Here is a 20,621-nt window from a genome sequence, read left to right on the forward strand (position 1 = left end):
GGAAAAAGCTGTAGAATTTAAACTAGCTGGAAGTAAGCGAACGGATTTCTGAAACATGATTTCTTGGATAGATGACCGCATTCTGCTCCTCCGCGTGTCCCTTCTCTAGCTCCCCGCAATCCACCCCGCTGTCGATCATGGTCGCAAAGGATAGACGCACAAGACATCATTTGGAAGGCTGAGGTTTGTGGGCGGGCTGCGTGCCCTTACCAGAGCTTGACGGCGACTGGTTTTCCTTGGTGTTTTTGGGCCCCTGCGAGTGAGGAACCGGGAGGTCGTCGAAAAGGCGCCAGCCTTTCATTCCAGCCAGTCTAGACCAAGTACGCCACGCTCCTTTGAGCACAAGGCTCTGGGAGCCGGATGGGTAAAATTCGAGCAGTTCCAGGGGAACGCTAGGGGGCCGATTCTGGAGCCACTGGACAAACTGCTGCTGCTCGGCCTTCGTCAACTCATTGTCGATCTTCGCTCTAAATTTGGCAAAATGGGAAGGGCGGGGCTGTGTAGGGTCTGCTGTGAACGACGGGCCTTGGAACGGTATACAGATCGACGCAGCGCCCTCCATGAGGAAGTGGGTGGGTACTTTCTGGTGGTTGGCAATGGCCTCACTACGTAGGTATTCCATGACTTCAGCGAATTCGATGTACCGCTGACGCTGGTTTTTGCGTTGCATGATCGCGCGGTAAATTTTGCCTGTGATTATGTTCGAAGGCGGAGACCCTGCGAAAGGGGTCGCTTTGTCGGTTGCGGCGATGAATTCGACGATTCTGGGGGCAGTCCTTGTCGCCCGGCAGGCAAGGTGCGCATAACAACAGTCAAGGATAAAGAGAAAATCGGTGGTGCAGTTGACATCTTCGGCGCACACGTTACGGAAGACTCTCTCCTCGGCGTCAATCTGCGCAGCACCACCCCGGCCATGCTCCACGAACTGAAGATTCCCAGCTTCGTCCTGAGTGCCGTGGCCTACATAATGGAACATGACCAAGGAGCGTCCTGGTGCTGTGTTGGCTGCTACCTGAACGCCAACACATTGATGTTGAAGCCACGAAGCCGGTCCTGGGCAGTTGCGTGGAATAACGATTTCGATGGCCTCAGGTAGTTCCAGCGCAACTCTGATTATGTCCTTGAAGAAAGAGGCGTCTCTCTCAGCGTTTGTGTCGTCCGCTTCCCAGCGGATAGTGACGGAGTAGGTCGATGCGTAGCTGGTGCTGCGGGTAACCACGGCAGCTTCGATTGTGTTTCTGAATTCCTCAATCGACATCGAATCCATTGCGGGATTAGTTGGATTTTGGTGTATCGGCGACAAGGTAGGGGTCAATCTAAGGTAGGATTATGAGTGCAGGTTGAGAGTAGAAGAGTTGTGTGTGATGAGATGTTGGTAAGTTGGTAGATGAATGAAGGAGAAGGAGAGAGGGTGAAAATGAGTGAAGGGAAAGTGAGTAACACATGGCCGAGAGATGGTCCATTCTAACTTTGCCAGTGACTCAACAGGGCTCCGGAAGTGAGTTCCCACGTTAGACTCCAAATTTGAGACTGCCTGGCTGGTTATTCTATGACATGGCGCAAAAGTCTTTGCGTAGCCGTCAGTTTTCTAGTATCAGGGTGTATGTATAGGCTTCTCTGACGCCGCTTTGCTTACCGTAGGCCCGGGGTTGACCCCTCCCTCCTTACCCAATATATAGTAAACAGCCCGTACGGCTCTCAAAATCACTGGGTCAACCTGTAACATCTTTTCAACTAGTACCGGAGAATAGACCCAAGACACAATCGCCGTCAACGGGAACTGCTACTGATCCGTTGAAATCGAAATCCCTCCTGCATATGTGGTTCAAGCTAGAGCGGGGGGTTGTGCAACCAACACTGAAAGCGCGAAGCTCAGTGGAGCTTGGCCATGAGCTCCATCTCCCGCCTCTTCCCCAGCACCACACCGATTTCTTCTCTCTCCACCCCACAACCATCGCAAACTGACAGACCATGACGAAAACAACACGTTTCAAATCCCATATCAATGTCCGAGCCCTCAAAACAACATGCAGACTACACGATCGCGTGGATTTGCGCGCTCCCGCTCGAGGCCGCGGCCGCGCGAACGATGCTCGACAAAACACACCCCCAGCTCCCTCAGTCTCCGACCGACCATAACATCTACACCCTCGGCGAGATTTCCGGCCACAACATCCTGATCGTTTGCCTGCCTTCCGGTATATACGGCACCGTCTCCGCGGCCATCGTGCTATCGCAAGTCTTATCGACGTATACCGCGCTGAATTTCGGCTTGATGGTCGGAGTCGGTGGTGGGATCCCGCGAACGGTGGGAAATAACATGTGGCTTGGGGATATCGTGGTCAGCAAGCCTACGTCTGACGGGACGAGCGGAGTGGTTGCCTACGACTCTGGGAAGCTCCTGGGCGACGGCAAGTTCGCGTTGACCACGGTCATGAATCGGCCGCCGCAACTGCTGCTGAACACTTTGTCGCATTTGCAGACCGAGGTCATGATGGGAAAGTCATTGGGAATATCGGCGATTGTGGCGCGGACATTGGACACACATCCGGAAATGGCAGGGCAATTCTCGATGCCGGACAGGGCGACCGATCGCCTATTTCAAGCCGATTACAATCACCCACGGGGTGCGACGGACTGTTCTGGATGCGAGCAGCAATACCTAGTCATACGTCCGACCCGAGCCTCGGACGAGCCCCGGGTCCATTATGGAGTAATCGCGTCCGGAAATCAACTCATTCGCGATAGTGTTCGTCGAGATCACCTAGCCGACAAATACGGCGCGCTATGTTTCGAGATGGAGGCTGCTGGATTGATGAATCAGGTGTCGTTTCTAGTCATACGGGGAATCAGCGATTACTGCGACTCCCATAAATCTAAGCGCTGGCAGGGGTATGCGGCACTGACGGCTGCGGCGTACGCAAAGATCCTTTTATCAAAGATACCCCCAGCCTATGGTTCAACCTCCGCAACGCCGGCTGCGATTAACCCCGCATCGGAGTCACCGAAGCCATTCTTTATGGTGCCTTTTGCGCAAAACTCTCAGTTTCTAGGCCGTGACCAAGAACTGCTCCTGCTCAAGCGGATGATTATTGATGGGACCGGCCCTCGAAAGGTTGCAATATCGGGACTTGGGGGCATAGGAAAGACACAGGTTGCGATCAACATTGCCTACCACTTTCGAAACCAAGGGCTTTATTCAGTCTTTTGGATATCATCCGCAAGCGCACAGGCGGTGCAGCAGGGCTTCTTTGACCTGGCTGCACGAGTTGGACTGCGCGACATAACGCCAGATAATGTCAACATGCGGGTGAAGAGTTACTTGGCCTCAGATGCCACCCGACCATGGATACTCATCATCGATAATGCGGATGACATGGAAATATGGTCGCCCTCATTTGTCAGAGAGACACTCCCAGTAGCTCAACACGGTTTCACGCTCTTCACGACTCGCAATCACCAGCTTGCAGTGAGATTAGCCGGTCGGAATATCGTACGAGTGATGGCGATGGACAGTTTACTAGCGATGGCAATGTTAAGGCAGACCCTTTGGGACGAGAGCTTGATGGGAAACGATGAGGATGCATTTTTGTTTGTCGACCACTTGCAAGGGCTACCGTTGGCCATCATTCAGGCAGCCAACTACATGAACGAAAATCAAGTACCTGTTGATACCTACATTTCTCTGATTGAAGACCAAGAAGACTCCTTCCTGGAATTGCTTGGCCAGGACTTCGGAGACGAATGGAGATATGCCGAGATCAAGAACCCGATCACCATGACATGGCTCGTTTCGTTCCAACAGATCCAGAAACTCAACGAGCTCTCCATCGAATATCTGTTCTTCATGTCCTGCCTTTCCTTTGCCAGGATACCCCTACTTCTGCTCCCGCCTGCAGATTCCTCTGTCAAAAAGCAATCCGCACTCGGGATCCTCAAAGCCTACCACCTCATTGCCGAGAACACAGAAGATGAAACACAATTCTTCACCCTTCATCGACTTGTTCTTTTGGCGACGAGGAACTGGTTGAGGGGCCATGAAGACCTAGACGCCTGGGTCGAGAAAGCTGTGCGACAGCTAAGCGCTGTGATGCCTATGGGGTTCTCGAATGTACGCGATATCGAACGAAGCTATCTACCTCACGCACAACGTCTACTTGAGTATGAATCGGTTCCATCCAAAACACTCGATCGCGAGCAGTTAGCTTGGAAGGTCGCCATCTGTTTACATGATGAAGGACGGTATCGCGAGTCCGAATCGCTTATTCGTGAGGTTTTCGAAGCGAGAGAAGCCCGACTTGGATTTGACAACTATGACACCCTCCATAGTCTCTCATGGCTAGCACATTCGATGTTTTGCCAGCGAAAATGGAAATGCGCCGAGAAATTGACACTGAAAGCCCTGGAATGGGCCCAGAAAACTACAGGCCTCGACGACTCATTCCTGCATAATTTATACCTAACGCTGGCCAACATTTACCAGTCGCAGGGCATATTCGCCGATGCACAGACGATAATGAAAGACGTTATTACTAGATCGGAACAGGCTTTCGGGGAGAAAAATGATGAAACTCTTGCTAGCATGGAAAGCCTTGCACATGTTTATGCAGCGGAGGGGAAGTATACACAGGCCGAGCAGATTTTGACTGTTGTGCTACAGACGTTGGGTACAGTGGATCGTCCAAGCAACGCGCGTATTGCGAGAGCCAAGGGACATATGGCATCAATATTTGAGCATCAGCATCGCTGGAACGAAGCAGAAACGCTCAGAGGGCAGCAAATAGTGGCCTTGGAAGCAGCATTCAACCCACATCATCCCGACATTTTCCAAGCTCAAAGTCAGCTCGCACGCTTATGGGCAAGACAGGGGAGATTGAGCGAAGCGGAAGAAATGCTAACTGGTCTCTGTGACCAGTCTCAGACTGTCCTGGGGTCGCAAGACCCAACCACCATGGACATCTCGGCAGATCTCGCCCGCTTATATCTCGTCCAAAAGAGGTTCGCCGAGGCCGAGGTGCTCCTGGAGAATATATTGCACTATCACCATTCAGTGCAAGGTGAATCAGACCAGGAAACCCTGCAAACCATGGACTGGCTTGCCGACGCCAAAGAAGCGCAGAATAAGCTGGACGAGGCGGACTCGCTTCGCACGAGACTCGTGCAGATCTCCCGCTCTAAACTCGGCCCGGACAATCTAAGAGCACTGGTGCGAATGAACGATCTGGCCGTCCTTTATCTGCGTCAGGGTCGAGACGAGGAGGCCGAGTGTCTGCAAATCGAGGTTCTTGACGCAGAAAGGAGACTCCTACCAGAAGGCGATCGACGTGTCGTCGGAGGTATGTGGAACCTCGCTCTTATCCGGCGCAAAATGGGGAAGTTTGCGCAGTGCATAGAGGTGCTCGAGGAGTGTTTGAATCTACGGAGTAATACCCTTGGTCCTGCTCATCCGGAGACGCTCGCGGCGGAGAAGGAGCTTGAATATGTGCGAATTGAGATGGAGATGAAAGGGGGTACCGCACAGACAGTGCAGGACAACTCATCAGTTGAAGTTCACGAGATGGAGATAGAATGATCTTACCGCCCTTTCAATACATATCCAGCAACCCTTACTTGGTCCGAATTAACGTTTATTACACGGCCATCGTAAGGGATCCCCCGGGAGACAACTAAATAAAGTCACGTTTTCCCCTCTGGCTCCGAGAGTCCATGAGCTCTAGTCGGCGGCTCCGTGCCGGAATCGGTGTCCATGCGTTCACGATCTAAGTCACATCTCGCTTGGTCATATTTCGAAGACATTAATCCTTCACATCGCTCGATGTCCCTTGCAACAAATCTCAATACGCACGCGCAGTGGGTCTTAAGAAGCCTCATGGCGATGCAACGACCCCTTGCGTTAACCTTTCTGTAAGAGGCTCAAGGCCAAAGGGAATACCATTCACTCAATTCGACCTATTTACTATCAAGCAACATTACTGCTGGTGCCCACACCTTACACTGATCATAATGCTCAGCATCCTCAGACCCCCATGCCAAAACAGCGGGCTGAAGCAACAGCAGCCCTCTCTTCCCATCCAGCCGCGTATCATCTTCGTCAAGATGGTGCAATCGATGGGCGGCCATTCCCTCATCCGCGATTTTGAACGGCGGCAACTCGGGCAGTCTCCGACAAGTCATGAACGCCCGCTGGCCCCACAGGATTAGTGCGAGCTGCGCCGCTCCCTTGTACAGGGATACCAGGTCGCGATCGGCATTATCATTGGTAGCTGCGTTGCTTAGTAGAAAGCGGACCGGGCCACGAAGGAAGTCAGTCGCAAACCGGCGGCACAGCGGATCGAGTCGGGCGATGAGAAACGGCTTCTCGTGGGACGCGTCAGTCGATGTTGCATCGGAGTTGAAGCCAGGGGTGGAAAGGCTGCGGATCGTCTGGGAGCGCCAGATATGGGCAGTAGACTCGCTGGCTGTGAGTCTTTTGTCAGCATTCATCGTTCCTCTGCGTACTTCGGGGTGCTTTACCTTTTGCCATGCTGTCCTGAAGGGTACGCATCTCCTCTGGTCCTGGTACCACCTTGTCCCCGTCGATGGCGTCAAAAACAAAGAAGGGGTCTGTAAACAGCTTCTCATGCAATTCCTTTGCCAGGGCGGCTTGCACCAGGAGAGGTGGGATCCTGTCCTTAGGCGCCGGGATTTTGTTGACCAGTGTGGTCCAGTCATCGCAGCCACAGTAGCCGCTTAGATACTGCACGACAAGGTCCTTCTCGCTTTTCGCGAGCCTATCCAAATCCGAATATTTGGCCACGCTAGTATTTCTCGCCCACTGGCGCAGCTTGTCGTTCAACTTCGAGAGCTCGTCTCTGACATATCGATCTTCTTTTGGGGCGTGCCATTTGTTGGTTACCAGTGACTGAAGCGCGTCCTTTTGACGACCCATCCCCAGGGCTTCAAGTTGCTTTTTTTGCTCCTCCGCCCTAGAAAGGCTCTGTTGTAGCTCCCCAATGATTTCGTCGCGTCGAGACACTTCGTCACCGTGTTGCTTTGCCGCGGCCTGCTGCTTGTGCAGTTCATCCACAAGGAAACTTATTTTTTCATCGCACTGCTGTTTGTCGGCGCTCATGTCTTGGATCTGAGACTCGAGTATGTTTATCTTTCGCTTGCTTTCCCCTGCTGACAAATACTCTTTATCATTTTCCAGTGCCGTGTTCGTAGAAGTCGACACTCGGTCGGCCTCGCCCTTTCGCGGAAAAAGCTGGTAGACAATTTTCAGCAAGCCTCGTTTCGTCATGAGAGAGGGCTGTTTTATACCTTCTTGCTAAGTCCCATGGTCGATATTTGTTCAACAGTTCGCGACCTGAACTCCTGCCGCGTGGAGAAAGGATGATTGAAGCTTTATGTGACTTGCTTCCAGCATCTTACGCGGGAGAAGGGGCATCCTGCGCTAAAGAAAAAGCTATTATCCCCGATAAGGACCCGACCGAACAAGATTTTGTCCTATCGTATCAAGGTGCACCTGGGCCGCTAGTGTTTCAAGTCGACAGGGATTAGAGTCGGCGCCTAGAGCGGGCGCAGTGCCGGGATCCGTACTCCGGAGTACAAAAAGCCCCTCAGCCCGAGCATTCCTGCCCTGCAACCTACCACCAAGATGGCCCAACAGGAAGAGCCTGTGGTTGGCGATCTGACTACAACTGCACATCCGGCCGACAAACCTCGAACTGACGAAAGTCGACCTGTCCGCGTAAAACTCTCGCCTGCCACACCTGAACCTGTACCACCACCTGCAGCTGCCGAAAAACCAACCGTCAGCACTGAGGAGCTGAGCTTCAACTTCAGTACCAACGAGCCGCTTCCCGCAGTCCTTGGTGCATTGTCTCTAGAGACCAAGGACAAGATCATTGTAGGCGTTGATTACGGCACAACATTCTCGGGTAAGCGGGCAAGCTATGCCAAACATTTACCTCGACGGTCCGCAGCTAACCAAGCCCTCCCTAGGCGCAAGTTACGTTAGCTCAAAGGCGACTGACATTAGCGAGATTGTGGTGATCAGCAACTGGCCTGGTCCCTCTCGCGATGTCGATGCGGCCTTCAAGACGCCCTCGCGCATCGCATACAGCGCTGAAAATCCGCGGCTGAGCAAGAATCGTTGGGGCTACCAAGTTGAACCCGGGCTGGTTTCCTACTCGTGGACAAAGCTCCTTCTTGACAAGGGAACGGCACTGACGCAGTACGATGATCCGGCGTTGGAGGATGCCTCCAGAATAGGCATAATGAAACTGCCAGAAAAGAAGACCGAAGTCGATGTCGTCAGCGACTACTTTACCGAGATCTTTGAGCATATCCTCAAGACGATTGGCAAAAATATCACTGAAGCAGCTTTGGCCATCACCCCGCTGGAGTTCTGGTTCACTGTCCCTGCCATTTGGTCCGACCGCGCACAGAGCGCCACGAGGAACGCCGCGCGGAGAGCGGGCTTTGCGGGCTCCTTGTTTCGACCGCTTGATAAGGTCTTCCTGATCACCGAGCCCGAGGCGGCTGCGATAGCAGTGCTTAAGAAGTACTCGAAAAATGCGATGGGAGGCTCGGTTAAGGTAGGTGATTAAACAAATGTAGCAACATCGGTTGCGGCGAAGCTAATATGTCACCCCAGGCTGGGGACGGAGTCCTTGTTTGTGATTGTGGCGGTGGCACTGTGGTATGATGTATACCGAAACCCCCGATACAGCTATGTACTAAGGGACAGGATATCACGACATACCTAGTCAACAGTATCGAGCCTTTGAGCTTCGAAGAACTCTGCACGGGAATAGGTACGTACTCAGTGGTCCCTTTTCTCGCTTCAAACCAGTCCTAACCTCATATGGTTGTAGGCGGCAAGTGCGGCTCGACAGCGGTGGATCGTAACTTCTATAAGCTCATGTCGGAGCGCTTCGGCGAGGCATTTGACAAACTGCCGATGAAGCGCAAAGGCCCCGGTGGTGAATTCATGAAGAAGTTCGAGACATTGAAGAGGGACTTTGGGGTATCCGATGAAGAGACGATCTTCGAGCTGCCCTTGAACATGACAGTAGATGATCCCGACCCGAGATACTTTGACGAAGAAGAGCGTCTCGTCATAGTCAATAGGTAAGTCTCGAGCACTGACTGATAGGGTCATTCGTTTGTTAACGCGTGCCGCCCTTTATCAGTCATGACCTCCGCAAGGTCTTCGACCCGGTCGTGAATCAAATTATCAAGTTGGTAAAGAGGCAAATCGAGGACGCCAATAAGGAGGCGAAGAAAGACATTATAAGTGTGAGTAGCCGATACAGTTGTGATACAATTCCAGAGCCTGACCAATGTAGAGAATCATCCTCGTTGGCGGCTTCGGAGACTCAGAATACCTTCGAAGGGCGTTCAAATTGGCCTTTGAACAGGACGGCAAGATAGCCATCACTGTGCCTGAAATTCCGTAAGTTCTTCGGTTATCATGCCATCTCGAGCCGTTCGATAACAAGACTAGTCAAGCGGCCATTGTGCAGGGCGCTGCTCTCCGGGGCCTGGAGGGCATCCGGTCATCCACGAAGCGCTGCCGTCGGCATTACGGATTCTCGATCCACGCCGAATACCGACCGGGAATTGACGACGGCGCAGAGACCTATTGGGACTACTATACTGATAAAAAGATGGTCCGCGGGGTTATGAAATGGGCAATACGAAAGGTAGCTGGCTTGTGTTCTTCATTGCCACCGTGACTCTAGTCTTTTTCATCCTTGCTAAAATATTCCCCCTGCACAGGATCAAAAGTACGGAGAAGAGCACACCGAGATCTTCCCCCTGCACTGGAAGAAATTCCCGAACTCGGCATTGAGCCCTCGTCTTGCCCTCTACGCCTGCGACCAGGCAACGGCCCCTGACCGCGATGACCACAAAGGTACGTAGCCACAAACGACGATTATCCTTCTGTTGTTCTATATTGCCGTGTCGTGACTGACGTTCGCTCATCATGATAGACGTGTATAAAGTCGGTGACATCGCAGTCGACCTCTCGAACGTCGACCTGAGACGTTTCGACAAGAAGGTCATAAATAACATGCACGTGTACGATATCCAGCTGCAGCTCAAGGTGACTTTTGGAGCTCAAGAGGGTCTGCTCAAGTTTGATGCTACCAGCCAGGGGAGAAAGATTGGCGAGACGTGTATCGATTTTAGTACGACGAAGTTTTACTGAGGTCAGCTCAGTCATGCCATCATCCATGGCTACCATCGCCATGATGTCGATGGAGATATCCACTCTTCGTGGCTTACGGTTTGAAGGAGTGGCGGGCCGTATCATTCTGCGCATGCCCCTTGTGCAACTTGCAGTGGAGAGATAATCAGCACTGTCTGCGTCACCGTTTCCAGCCGCAACGTTCGTTCCTGTCGAATTCGTATCCTACCCGAGCTAGACGATAGTCTCAGTACAAGATGGTGGATATTTCTTCATTTTTGAACGCATTTTTGAAGGATCTCTTGATATCACGCATTTCGACGTAAAGACTGGCTTGGTAAGCCTGCTAATCGTGTTCAATATGAGATAACCGAATGCCGAGACCAGATAAAGCCTCAGCTTGGGGCTTCCATTGCTCTTAATCAATACTTAAACCTCACTATCAATGTGAAAGTCCATTCCATGCATATGAACCATGAATTGTTCATCCAAGAGCTGCCTACTTCCCTTTCCGATCCTCCCCACCCTCACTTGCCTTTCTCTCTTTCCACTCCTCCTTTATTTGATCCCACTGCTTCACCTCATTCTCCCTCAAATCGCCCGGAAAGAAGGTCCCCAGCAAACTCCTCCCCAGCTTCTCATACTTACGTTCCAACTCCAAAAGCGTCCCCATAACCTTCACCTCCCCGATGACCTCAACAAAGTCCAGCGGAACTCCGTAAGCAGCCGGCGTGCGCTTATAACCAGCAACAAAGATATTCTGTAGCATCCCAATAGCCCCAACCGCAATAAGATACCAGCTTCCCCGATCAACCCCAGAAGCTGTAATAAGCAGCGCAACCCACGCCACACCAAGAATAATGGTCGCCACCTGCGCAAAGACCGTAATGGTCGGATAATCAATCATGCTGAACCCCGTCGCCAGATCTTCAAGATCCAACCCAACCCCATCCGAAACAATCGCAATAGCATGCTGCGCGCCGTTCCCCCGCGTCAGGACAAAATTCTTCTTGCTCCGATTATCCAGCCGGCGACACGCCCACTTCTCGACGCGCCACTGCGTCAGCGCCCCCGTCCCGTAGCACAGCACCGTCGCGGCCCCCGTGATCATCAGCACCCCCCAGTCCCCGTTGATCCCCGCCGGTATACTCGCGATGCCCAACTGGACCACCGTAACCACCAGTCCAGACCAATACAGAAGATCCCGCCCCGGAACACCAGCGGGAATCGTCTTGCTCGGTTTATACACGGCCACAACAAGACCCGCCTGACTTGGCCGGGGCACTTTTATCCCGGTGTCCGGATAATTCTCGTCCTCCTTTCCCTGGTCGAATTTCCACCGTGACTCGATAAGACTCTGTGTTTTTGCCCGGATCGCCGCGTCCATCCAGTACTCGTAGTCGCGCATGATCCGCCCCAACACCCAGCTATTGTTGCCGCGCACGTACCCGTTTTTCCCGTTTATCAGGCAACACCCCGTGTCGGCGTCTGGCATTAGGCGGTACTCGCCTAGCGCGGAGCATACGGCGGAGGTGGCGTAGGAGACCCATCCTGTCAATAGGACTAACAGTTAGCTTTGGAGAGCAGAGATGGAGGGAAGGCCGGAGTGTGCGAAGGTGTACCGAACGAAAATGCAACCGGTGCAATTGCTCCGCCGACGAGTTGGGCTAGGGCACGGGTAATGATGTCCCCGCCGATGAGCAGCAGGATAGTGAATGCATAATTCGACGGGTTGGACCATTCTTCGCGGAAACTGTCGGCTGTTGCGCCGGGGTCGAAGGCGCGGGATGCGAGGGCTGCGAGGGGCTGCAGGAGGTGCGGTGTGGGGGCCATGCTGCTTGCGCCCTGAGGAGGAGGCTGAGCGTGGAGTGTCAGAGAGGAAAAGGAAGAACCCAGGAGCCGGTCAAGATTGAAATTTCTTTAGATTCAAGTTAAAATGCGTGATCTGCTTCTGCCTTGAAAGATCAACAGCATGATGTTCAGGGTTGACAACATGGCTGACAGCTCAGCTGAAGAAGGTTGAGGAGGCTGGGGCCGCTGGGCTGAACGATCAACAGAGGCCCAAGCTCTGGCAGATAGATTACCGCTAGTAACCCGTTAGTAATCCGCCAGTAACAAAACTGTCTGCGGGGGTCAGCGTTCGTATTGTCTGCATAGCCCTAACTGTGGCTGGCTGGGGCAGGAAACACCAGTTCAGCCGACGGGCTTGCCTGGATCTGAACTAAATTCCATTGCTAAGACGCAACTAGGTAAGCGAGAACAAACTCGATAGAACATGAAGAGCAAAGTAAATGATTACTCATCGCGCCGAAATTGAAAACTGGCTGAAGCAGACAGTACGTCCCCCAACCCAGCTCCCGCCCTGTCTGCTTGGGGATAGTCTCAACTGACACCATGCCCAACAATTGACAAATACCAGCATTCAAATAACCAACCACTTGGTCCTCCTCTTCAACAACGGCGCCCGCACAGTATCAACCCACTCTAGCGGATGCTCCTGCACCCAAACTGTCGCAATACTCTTATGTTCCCCCACCTTTGTACCCCCCGTGCCGTTCAGCGCCCACAGCTGCAACACCACAGCCGGGATTTTCGCGCCATGCCTGGGAACCTCGGGTATAATAACCGCATAATGGTACCTCGTATTCCACTCAACCCCGTGGTCTTTGGGCAGTTGGACAACAAACCACTTGCCCTCGATCTCGTGCCCTGAATCCGCGGCCGACGTGCACCGGATTGTACAGCCTCGCTCGGTCGCCGCAAGGGAACTCCTCGAGGTTCCCTCATCAAATTTCAATATAAAGCCGTGGTAGTACACCACCAGCCCACGCGTGTGATCTGGGTCGAACGTCGCCTCCTCCGAGTCTTCGTCCTCCGCAACGTACAATATCTCCGCGGTGCGAAAATTCAGCAGAGACCGCGGGGCCCAGTGGTACCCGCGCTCTTCCAGACGCGGGTAATTGTTGAAGATCACGCCTGTCTCGAAGCGGCCGAGCTTCTTCAGGAAGGCCATCATGCGCGCCTGTCCGGTTTTCGCGTCCGTGTCCGATTTAACCTTGACCAGTTCGTCCAGCGGCATCTTGATAATCGTCGCAAGGCAAATGACCTCATCTGCGAGTCTGGATGTCTTTCGCTCAGACATGACATTCGCCAGCGCTGGGTACGTCATCCACTTATCCTCGTCCGTCTCGACGGTCCCCATAATCAAATCCCGCAGGAACGTATACTGCTCAACGAGCCTCATACTCGCGCCACCAGGGAAACCCAAGTGAATTCCCTGCCCCTGGAGGGAAGCAGCATACTCCTCGAACCGCCTACTCAACTCCCCAATCTCAACAGACCGATCCTGAAACTGAAACCATAGCGACTGCGGCAAGAACCCCTCCTGATGCGTCCACAGCCTCTTAATCCAATTCGACTGGTACACCCTCGTCATCAGATCCAGCGGCGCCGCATCAGACCGGATCTCCTGCAGCCAGTCGTCCAGCACCAGAACGGCCTTGGCCTCAGCGTAGACCCGCCGCATCGTCGTAATTGCCTTGTCGCGGAGATCCTTCCACTCCTCACCCACGGGGATGCACAGCGTGTCCATCCAGAACCCGACGCCGTCGGAGCCTGGGGGTCCGGTGAGTGGCCTGCGCCCTTCCCAATGGATCGCGCCGACGAGGCGCTGGATGCGATCGAGCTGGCATTGCGGGAGGGCGTTGGCGCGCGGGTTGCCTTTTCCGTCGGCCCATCTGTTGCGCACATTAGCAATCCGGCAAGGGATACCATATCAAGAAATCGGGGAGGGGGGTACGAGCGTACACATGCGAAATAGCCACATATTCCGGCCGCGGGTGCGGCCCATCCAGATTAAACTGGTACGACGAGAGTTCCAACGCGTCGGCCCTCCCATTCCACAGCGCAATGGGGATCATCGTGTCAGATCCCGGCTTGCCGATAACGCGCGTGATAAAGTCCATCCAGCTCGTCGCGCGTCTCTCGCCGCCCATGTCCCACCCCCATTTGACGTCCTCGCGGCATCCGTCATCCTTGAAGTGCCGCGTCTCGTACATGTCCAGGTCATATTTGTAGCGGCAGTGGGCGCGCACGCACTTGGCGTGGTGGTCTAGCTCGTCTGCGTCGAGACCGGGCGAAGCTGCGAGGTAGTAGTGTCCGTCGATTGGCAATTGTTTCAGCGTGGTGGTTACGTCGGCAATGCACCATTTGGCGAGCAGGCGTCGCGTTAGGATCTTCGAGCGTGCGGCGGCCGGCCAGGCTTCTGTTCCTGAGATTCCGGGCTTGCAGACGTTGTATGCGGCGCGGCGGACGGACGATGCCATGGCGATGAGGGTCGTCGCGATCTCGTCGCGGACTGGCCAGGGGCGCGGCTTGTCTTGCTGGAGCGGTAGGGTCTCGTCATCAGGCTTGCAAAAGCGGTCGAGGATACTCGCCGCGCGCTCGAATTTCTTGTTCAGCGTGGTCCAGTCTTTCTTCAGCTGCCCCCTTTTCTTGATTCCCTTCTCCCACTCCACCAGCATCTCGGGCAGTTTACTCGTATCCACGATCCGCGCTTTCCCGTGCGTTTCGGGTTTCAGGAAATCGCTTACCCAAGCCCAAACACCCCCTAGTTTGAGGACGTCGATGGCGAGACCGAAGAAGAGCCATGTTTGGAAGAACTGTTCGACATTTTGGTCCCCTCGTTTGTGGAATCCGTTTGGGTCGAGGTGCGCTTCTTTGGTCGTTTCGTCGCCGCCGCGGAGTTGCGCCTCTGTCCAGCCGCGCGAGGAGGGGAAGGAGAGGAAGTCTGTTTGGCCGATGTCGAACCATTCGGATTCGGGGGCTTCGTAGGGAACGATGATGAAGGGGCGGGTGCCGGCGGGGAGGGGGAGGTGCTCCATGGTATTGGAGACTCGGTATCTATCCTAGGTAGGTACCGAGGGATATTTCGTAGTGGACGGGGAGGAGTGGCTACACTCCGCCCTATATATATCCCACAGATGGCGGCCCATGTTCGGTCGTCCCGATGAACGGATGTTTGCCCAATGCCCACTGCGGCCTTCAGCGCTAGGACGGTCTCGCCGTGGCTCTGTGGCTGGCTGAGGTAGGGATATGCATGCCATCTACTGGTCCAAGCGTTTGGGTAGGGTTGCACAGCAGACTTATCTTTCAGTGACAGAACAATACCCACGCTGATGGTCGTAATACTGTACCTATGAGGGGCAAATTGGCTGGACTTGTTCTCCACGTTCACGATGCTGGGAGAGGCTCACTATGGTGCAGTCCTCGTTACTAAGGCGTCGAATAGAAGTTCAAAATAATCTCTCTTGGATTCGTAATGTTCGTTAACACTCGCCCCTGCGTTTCTGTTCCAGTCAGCCCTGGCGATAATACTGCCATAACCTCTCATCTGTGGACGCCTCGTCCTCAAAACCCAGACCGTACATCGTTGACATTTGCACCGGTGCCAGTCAACAGATTCGGACGGTCGCCGATAACCAGCCCATGGACCAACGTTGATTTCGGTGGGCGTGGAGGCAGTCTTTTAAACGATCTGACTCGAGCCGTGATACACATGGACTCTATTTCGATCATCTGTGGATTCGGATTCTTTTACCAGCAGCACGAGTTTAAGGTTTACGGTGCAAGGGGAGGAGAAGGCTGCGAGCTCGAGCTCGAGCTCCTTATTGACAATCCAGCTGGTGAGCGAATTCACAAAGTAGAATTATTGGTCGAGCGAGGGCGACAGTTAGTAGTCAAGGGGCTTCGGGTGCTGCCCTACCCCAGCCTAACTCCCGCACTACCATATAAGGATCAAACCCTCGGCTAGCTCCTCACAAGATATCCACTAATCTCGGTTGGTGTTCAACATTCGCTTTGGCCTTGGGCAATGTCGAGTCTCCAACCGTAACCATAACACCCTTGGAGAACGTGCCAGAGAGGAACGTTATGACGGGCTTTGTTGGTTACTCGCACGTAAGTTCCCATTAAATCCAGGCCGCATCAGAAGCTTCCTCTCATCATTTAATGCCAACTCCCTTAGCAAGGTTCTCAGTTCGGCTGGATTGGCATCCAAAGCCAGCCCCGGGCCATTCACTAGGGTACCTACCAGCTCGCCCTCAACACCACCTAGCCACGCGAAGGAGAGCGTCGAGTCGTTGACTATATAGACCAGTACTCAGAAACACCTCGACGCAATAGGAGACCTGTTGGCCGTAAGATACAGAATACAGTTTTGCATTGAGACGTCCCGTCCGGACGCTTGTGAATGGTCGTTCTGACCGTCTAGTTCGGGTTCAGGGCTATATCCGCGATGAGGTGATTGTTGGGCTTAAGTGTGCTTATAGGCTTGAGGAGGAGACAGCCTTATGGTGGGACCTATAGCGGGCATTCGGAGGTAGTGTCCGTCGTTGCCATTGACGATGCGGCGCGAATCGTTGGCTTCTGCGGTTGTGGTGACGACGGAGGTTGTGAAGGAACTCTCGGTATGTCCAGTCCAGTCCATGACCGTCAGATATAGATGGCGTTTAACAATATATATTTCGTAATTGAATGTACGTACTTAGACTTCAGCGAACGAACCGAGCGTCTAGCCCTGACACCATCTGGAGCTGGACCTGAGCCATAGTCTTTCTTTATCCGCGGATATCTTGGAGCAATGAGACCACAGGAACAGCTGATATACCTCCGTTTGGAGGGTGCAATTGGGAGTATAAAGCACCAACGGGCATGGCATGGAGCTTGCGGGGTTATGGTTGTATATACCCTCGCGGCAGTGTTTTAAAGTTGGAGGGATGTATAGACTGGGGCAACAGGTTGATGAATTTCTAGGTTCGTGTTGTTAGCTCTGTTCTCAGGGATCCGCATTGATTTGATTATATTTGTTACCTGGCTGCAACTGTCGAGCCAATTGACACTCCCTCCCTAGGTAGGTTGCTTCGCATCTGTGAGCGTTGTCATAATATGGGAGTGTTCGGAGTATTGCATCCACTGTAGCATCGTGGACTTGCCCTAAGCACTGTTAAAGTATAAGACTAGGCTTACTATATAGAGCCAAGTAGTTTTTGTGGCCCAGCGGTATATGCTGGAAAGCACCAATTATATAAATCCTCATCCACGCGGGAAGGATTTCCCAGTTTCCAGCCTGCTTGGGAGATTCGTCTGCCGAGTAAGAAGGACTTAGTTAGGTATGCCAAACAGCCCAACCCCAGTTTGGATCGAGCCGAGTCTGTCCGTCGATTTCGAAGTCTAACGCTGCAGGATCTTAACTCTCCACACATAATTAAATGTTAAAAGCGCAGCTCTGTATGAATGAAGTTAGTTTGATAGAGCAAGAAAAAAAAAGATAAAAAAAAATAGGGCCCGAACCGGGATTTGAACCCGGGGCCTCTCGCAATTCAGTTTTTGAGACTAAGGGTGGACCCGAAGCGAGAATCATACCACTAGACCATCCGGGCGGGTGCCGGATTTATTATCATATCAGATTTATCAATGCTTTGCTGCGAGAAAACCAGTAGCATTCCTTGGATACAGGTGGGGCTTCCTGGAACTTGCCCTACTTAAAATTAATTATAGGGGGGGGGGGGGGAAGAGACGTTAAATCCTCGAGAGTTGGATTTGTTTGTAGCGCCACCCTACTGGTGAATACGACTTCTCGCCTGCATTCCGTGTCTTCAGGACGTTCGAGAAGCGTACGATATAAAACAGTTAATGTGCGACATGGAGCGACAAGACTGGGGATATCACCAGTCGAAATGTGCTTATGAAGAGGGGAGGAAAGGGCAGGACATCGATACGCTTTGCGAGATGTTCGAGAAAGACGGTGCAAATTGTATAAACTGGTTTCAGACATAGCTACGAGAATGAAAACTTGATCTACCGTGATATCAGACTTGGCAATGTTAGTAAAGTAGACTAAAGAATATTGGTGCTTTGCTATGTTCCCGTCTTACCTTTGTTAGTATGGTGTCCACGGGTGTGTCCGCAGATTGGCCTCTTGAGCCTCCAGGCTACCTGGAGCGTTCTTCTGGAATGCTGCAGCATAATATTTTCGCTCGTAGACACTAGATTTGTCTTTCATGACTCACGATTTCGATTTGTACATGTAAGCCACTTCCAGGGTGTTCTAGTATTATCACTTTTTTTTATAGCGATTACGCTGGAAGGATCCTGTGTTGCCTGGTGTATTCATCACCTGGCCAGTCTTCTCCGGGTTGTTCTAGTAGCATAACCCGGGCAGTCTCCTTCTGGGTGTTCCAGCCCTACCTAGGTAACATTAGCAATTCGCTGGAAGCATCCAGCACTGCGGGGATTGTTTCCCGGCCAGTCCTTCTCCGGGGTGTTCTAGTATCAATATTAGCAACCAAGCTGGAGGCATTCAGCAATATACCGGGCACTCCCAGCCACTTAGCCACCCACTGGCTGACAAACCCTCGAACTGCCAGCCCGACAGCCGGCTATAAATACCTGCCATGTCCTCCTTTCGCACCTTATTCCTTTCTTTCCTCCTCATCATTCCAACAATTTTTGGCATCTCAATCCATTCCATAAGGGTCTCCTACCCTGTGGATTTGCTGCAGTCGTATCCATCATTTCTGAGTCTGAAACCAAAGAATCCATCAATCGTTTCGAATAACATCGACATCCACATCCACATCACCTGGATGTTGTAATTTCGTTTGAAGGCAAGTTTTGTTGTTTTGGTTTGCTAACATCGCTTTTCTTTTTCTAGGATACCCATATACATCATGTCACATCACCTATCCGAAGAATACAACCAGCTCATCACCGACAATCACCAATATCACATCATGTCAATCCACTCATCGGATTGGCAGGATCCCCGTATGTATGGTAGTGTAGCGGCATAGATCCGGTACCTCTTCCTCCCATGCACCTGGAACCCCCACAATGTCGACCTCGATCTCCGACTGGATTCCAACAACCTCAAGAGCATTCAATCGCATGTTGTCAAACCCTTAAGAGCGCCAGGAAGCCGTCAGCATCCATGTCTCTGTCAGACGGATCCTCAGTCCCTTCAAAACTATCCCATGTGACGGTCCTCCGGCATCGAGATTCTACGACTACGACCATGACTACATGCTAACCATACCACACGTATACCTCGTACAGGATAAGTCAGCTAACAACATCGCAGGAAACCACCATCCATCAAACAACATCGTCAAGAAGACCGCACCGCCGGCCCCAATCCTTCCGCCCACGATGTCAAGTGACGACATCCTTCTCATATCAATTCATCAGCAGCATCAGCATCATCATCACTCATCATTCATCGCCTTTACCAATATCGCCAACATCGGAGATCGGGAATGGACTTACCTTGTTATTAGATTGTTGATTTTGGCGTTGATGAGCGCCTTGACTAGGAAAGGAAAGGATGGAGGATGGAAGAGAAGAGAGGGAGGAGGGCCTCGAGCCTTGAAGAAGGGGGAGGTGGCGAGTGATTTGTCAGTGGAATCAGCTGGAAACCGCGGCATGACCTCCCGGGTTCGATTTCAAAGCAGCGTTACATTCGCGACGAAGGCCCGAAAGCTTGAGGAGCTTGGGAGGGCCACGTTTTGGCGTTGCAGGCCCAGAATTGGTGCTATATTTGAGTAGGTAGGTATGTTGTGGGTTCGGAAGAAACGCCAGAAACAGTGGCGAAGACTCCCGCTTCGATTTCAAGGCACGCTGCTTTCGCGAGGTCAAACGCCGAAGGCCGAAAGCTTGGAGAGATATCCGGCAGGTGTATTCCAAAGTTGGTGGCCTAGAGCTATATCGGTAGGTACGTTGTTGGTTAAGGAGAAATGCATTGAAGCAGCTAGAACCGCGGGGCATACCTCCGACTTGGGTTTGAAAGCACGTTGCCCTGGATCGCAAGGGCGGAAGCTTGTGGGAAGAACCCGGTAGCTGCATTTCATGGTTGCTCGCCCCGAGTTATATATTCGGTAGTTATGTACATTGCTGGCCCGGAAGGAACGCCAGGAACAGCGGGAAGCACTCCCGTCCCGACTTCAATGTCGAAGCACGGTGCACCTGCGAGTTCGAAAGGCCGAAGGCCAGAAGTTGAAGAGACCATGAACCCGGCTTTGCGAGCCCGGAGCTTGAGCTGTATTTATTGGAATATAAGGACATATTTCATGGTGCTGACGAAATTGACTCATGAGAATGCACCAGACCTGCGCAGAACCGTCGACGTAACCTTGAGGATATATATATATATATCCAAGCAGGTCAACGCCAACCACATCGAAACCGATTCCAAGCACAACAAGTTACAGGTCAGAAAATGGGCGTACAGAGGTCCTTATTGAAGGAATGCGCGCATGGTTCCCTCATCACCACCACCATCAAGAACTATGAGGATTATGAAAAGTACAACCTACGACAGATCCAACCAGCAACAACCAACCACCGACAACCTGTTTCGTAGATACCGATGTCGCGAGGACAATCTTCC

General features: G+C 52.6%; 7 protein-coding genes and 1 non-coding gene across 8 annotated transcripts; 3 read left to right on the forward strand and 5 right to left on the reverse strand.

Moving 5' to 3' along the window:
* Positions 1–166: 166 nt before the first annotated feature.
* BDW74DRAFT_182202 (uncharacterized protein) lies at positions 167–1,267 on the reverse strand (the record flags this gene model as incomplete). Its single annotated transcript, XM_073730206.1, has 1 exon — positions 167–1,267. The coding sequence occupies one exon, from the start codon at positions 1,265–1,267 to the stop codon at positions 167–169; it is 1,101 nt and encodes a 366-aa protein (XP_073579833.1).
* A 738-nt stretch (positions 1,268–2,005) lies between these two features.
* On the forward strand, positions 2,006–5,659 carry BDW74DRAFT_187959 (uncharacterized protein; the record flags this gene model as incomplete). Its single annotated transcript, XM_073731613.1, has 2 exons — positions 2,006–3,661; positions 3,731–5,659. The coding sequence occupies 2 exons, from the start codon at positions 2,006–2,008 to the stop codon at positions 5,570–5,572; spliced, it is 3,498 nt and encodes a 1,165-aa protein (XP_073579834.1). The 3' UTR covers positions 5,573–5,659.
* A 290-nt stretch (positions 5,660–5,949) lies between these two features.
* BDW74DRAFT_182204 (uncharacterized protein) lies at positions 5,950–7,317 on the reverse strand (the record flags this gene model as incomplete). Its single annotated transcript, XM_073730207.1, has 3 exons — positions 5,950–6,458; positions 6,514–7,243; positions 7,300–7,317. The coding sequence occupies 3 exons, from the start codon at positions 7,315–7,317 to the stop codon at positions 5,950–5,952; spliced, it is 1,257 nt and encodes a 418-aa protein (XP_073579835.1).
* A 214-nt stretch (positions 7,318–7,531) lies between these two features.
* BDW74DRAFT_88294 (Hsp70 family protein) lies at positions 7,532–10,437 on the forward strand. Its single transcript, XM_073733981.1, has 10 exons — positions 7,532–7,919; positions 7,984–8,579; positions 8,639–8,683; positions 8,732–8,798; positions 8,859–9,114; positions 9,177–9,282; positions 9,333–9,439; positions 9,491–9,689; positions 9,766–9,901; positions 9,981–10,437. Exons 1-10 carry the CDS (start codon positions 7,637–7,639, stop codon positions 10,196–10,198), a joined length of 2,013 nt encoding a protein of 670 aa, XP_073579836.1. The 5' UTR covers positions 7,532–7,636; the 3' UTR covers positions 10,199–10,437.
* A 239-nt stretch (positions 10,438–10,676) lies between these two features.
* On the reverse strand, positions 10,677–12,010 carry BDW74DRAFT_182206 (uncharacterized protein; the record flags this gene model as incomplete). The annotated part of the gene is made up of 2 exons (XM_073730208.1): positions 10,677–11,728; positions 11,800–12,010. The coding sequence occupies 2 exons, from the start codon at positions 12,008–12,010 to the stop codon at positions 10,677–10,679; spliced, it is 1,263 nt and encodes a 420-aa protein (XP_073579837.1).
* Positions 12,011–12,599: 589 nt separating this feature from the next.
* Positions 12,600–15,060, reverse strand: BDW74DRAFT_170459 (uncharacterized protein; the record flags this gene model as incomplete). Its single annotated transcript, XM_073727174.1, has 2 exons — positions 12,600–13,914; positions 13,985–15,060. The coding sequence occupies 2 exons, from the start codon at positions 15,058–15,060 to the stop codon at positions 12,600–12,602; spliced, it is 2,391 nt and encodes a 796-aa protein (XP_073579838.1).
* Positions 15,061–15,278: 218 nt separating this feature from the next.
* BDW74DRAFT_88316 (uncharacterized protein) lies at positions 15,279–16,239 on the forward strand. The gene has a single exon (XM_073733982.1). It carries the CDS (start codon positions 15,498–15,500, stop codon positions 15,987–15,989), a length of 492 nt encoding a protein of 163 aa, XP_073579839.1. The 5' UTR covers positions 15,279–15,497; the 3' UTR covers positions 15,990–16,239.
* A 1,279-nt stretch (positions 16,240–17,518) lies between these two features.
* Positions 17,519–17,616, reverse strand: BDW74DRAFT_t183. Its single transcript has one exon. It is a non-coding gene; the product is annotated as a tRNA-Pro (tRNA).
* Between the last annotated feature and the right edge of the window lie 3,005 nt (positions 17,617–20,621).

The sequence above is a fragment of the Aspergillus multicolor genome (assembly GCF_047715735.1).
Source record: "Aspergillus multicolor strain CBS 133.54 unplaced genomic scaffold BDW74scaffold_33, whole genome shotgun sequence".
Classification (NCBI taxonomy): Eukaryota; Fungi; Ascomycota; class Eurotiomycetes; order Eurotiales; family Aspergillaceae; genus Aspergillus; species Aspergillus multicolor.

What these genes read in the sequence shown, in the direction of transcription:
- BDW74DRAFT_88294 (XM_073733981.1), top strand. Translation starts at nt 7,637, where the DNA reads ATGGCCCAACAGGAAGAGCCTGTGGTTGGCGATCTGACTACAACTGCA. An exon ending in AGAACTCTGCACGGGAATAG is followed by an intron (nt 8,799 to 8,858) that starts GTACGTACTCAG and finishes ATATGGTTGTAG; the next exon opens with GCGGCAAGTGCGGCTCGACA. An exon ending in CGTCTCGTCATAGTCAATAG is followed by an intron (nt 9,115 to 9,176) that starts GTAAGTCTCGAG and finishes GCCCTTTATCAG; the next exon opens with TCATGACCTCCGCAAGGTCT.
- BDW74DRAFT_88316 (XM_073733982.1), top strand. Translation starts at nt 15,498, where the DNA reads ATGTTCGTTAACACTCGCCCCTGCGTTTCTGTTCCAGTCAGCCCTGGC.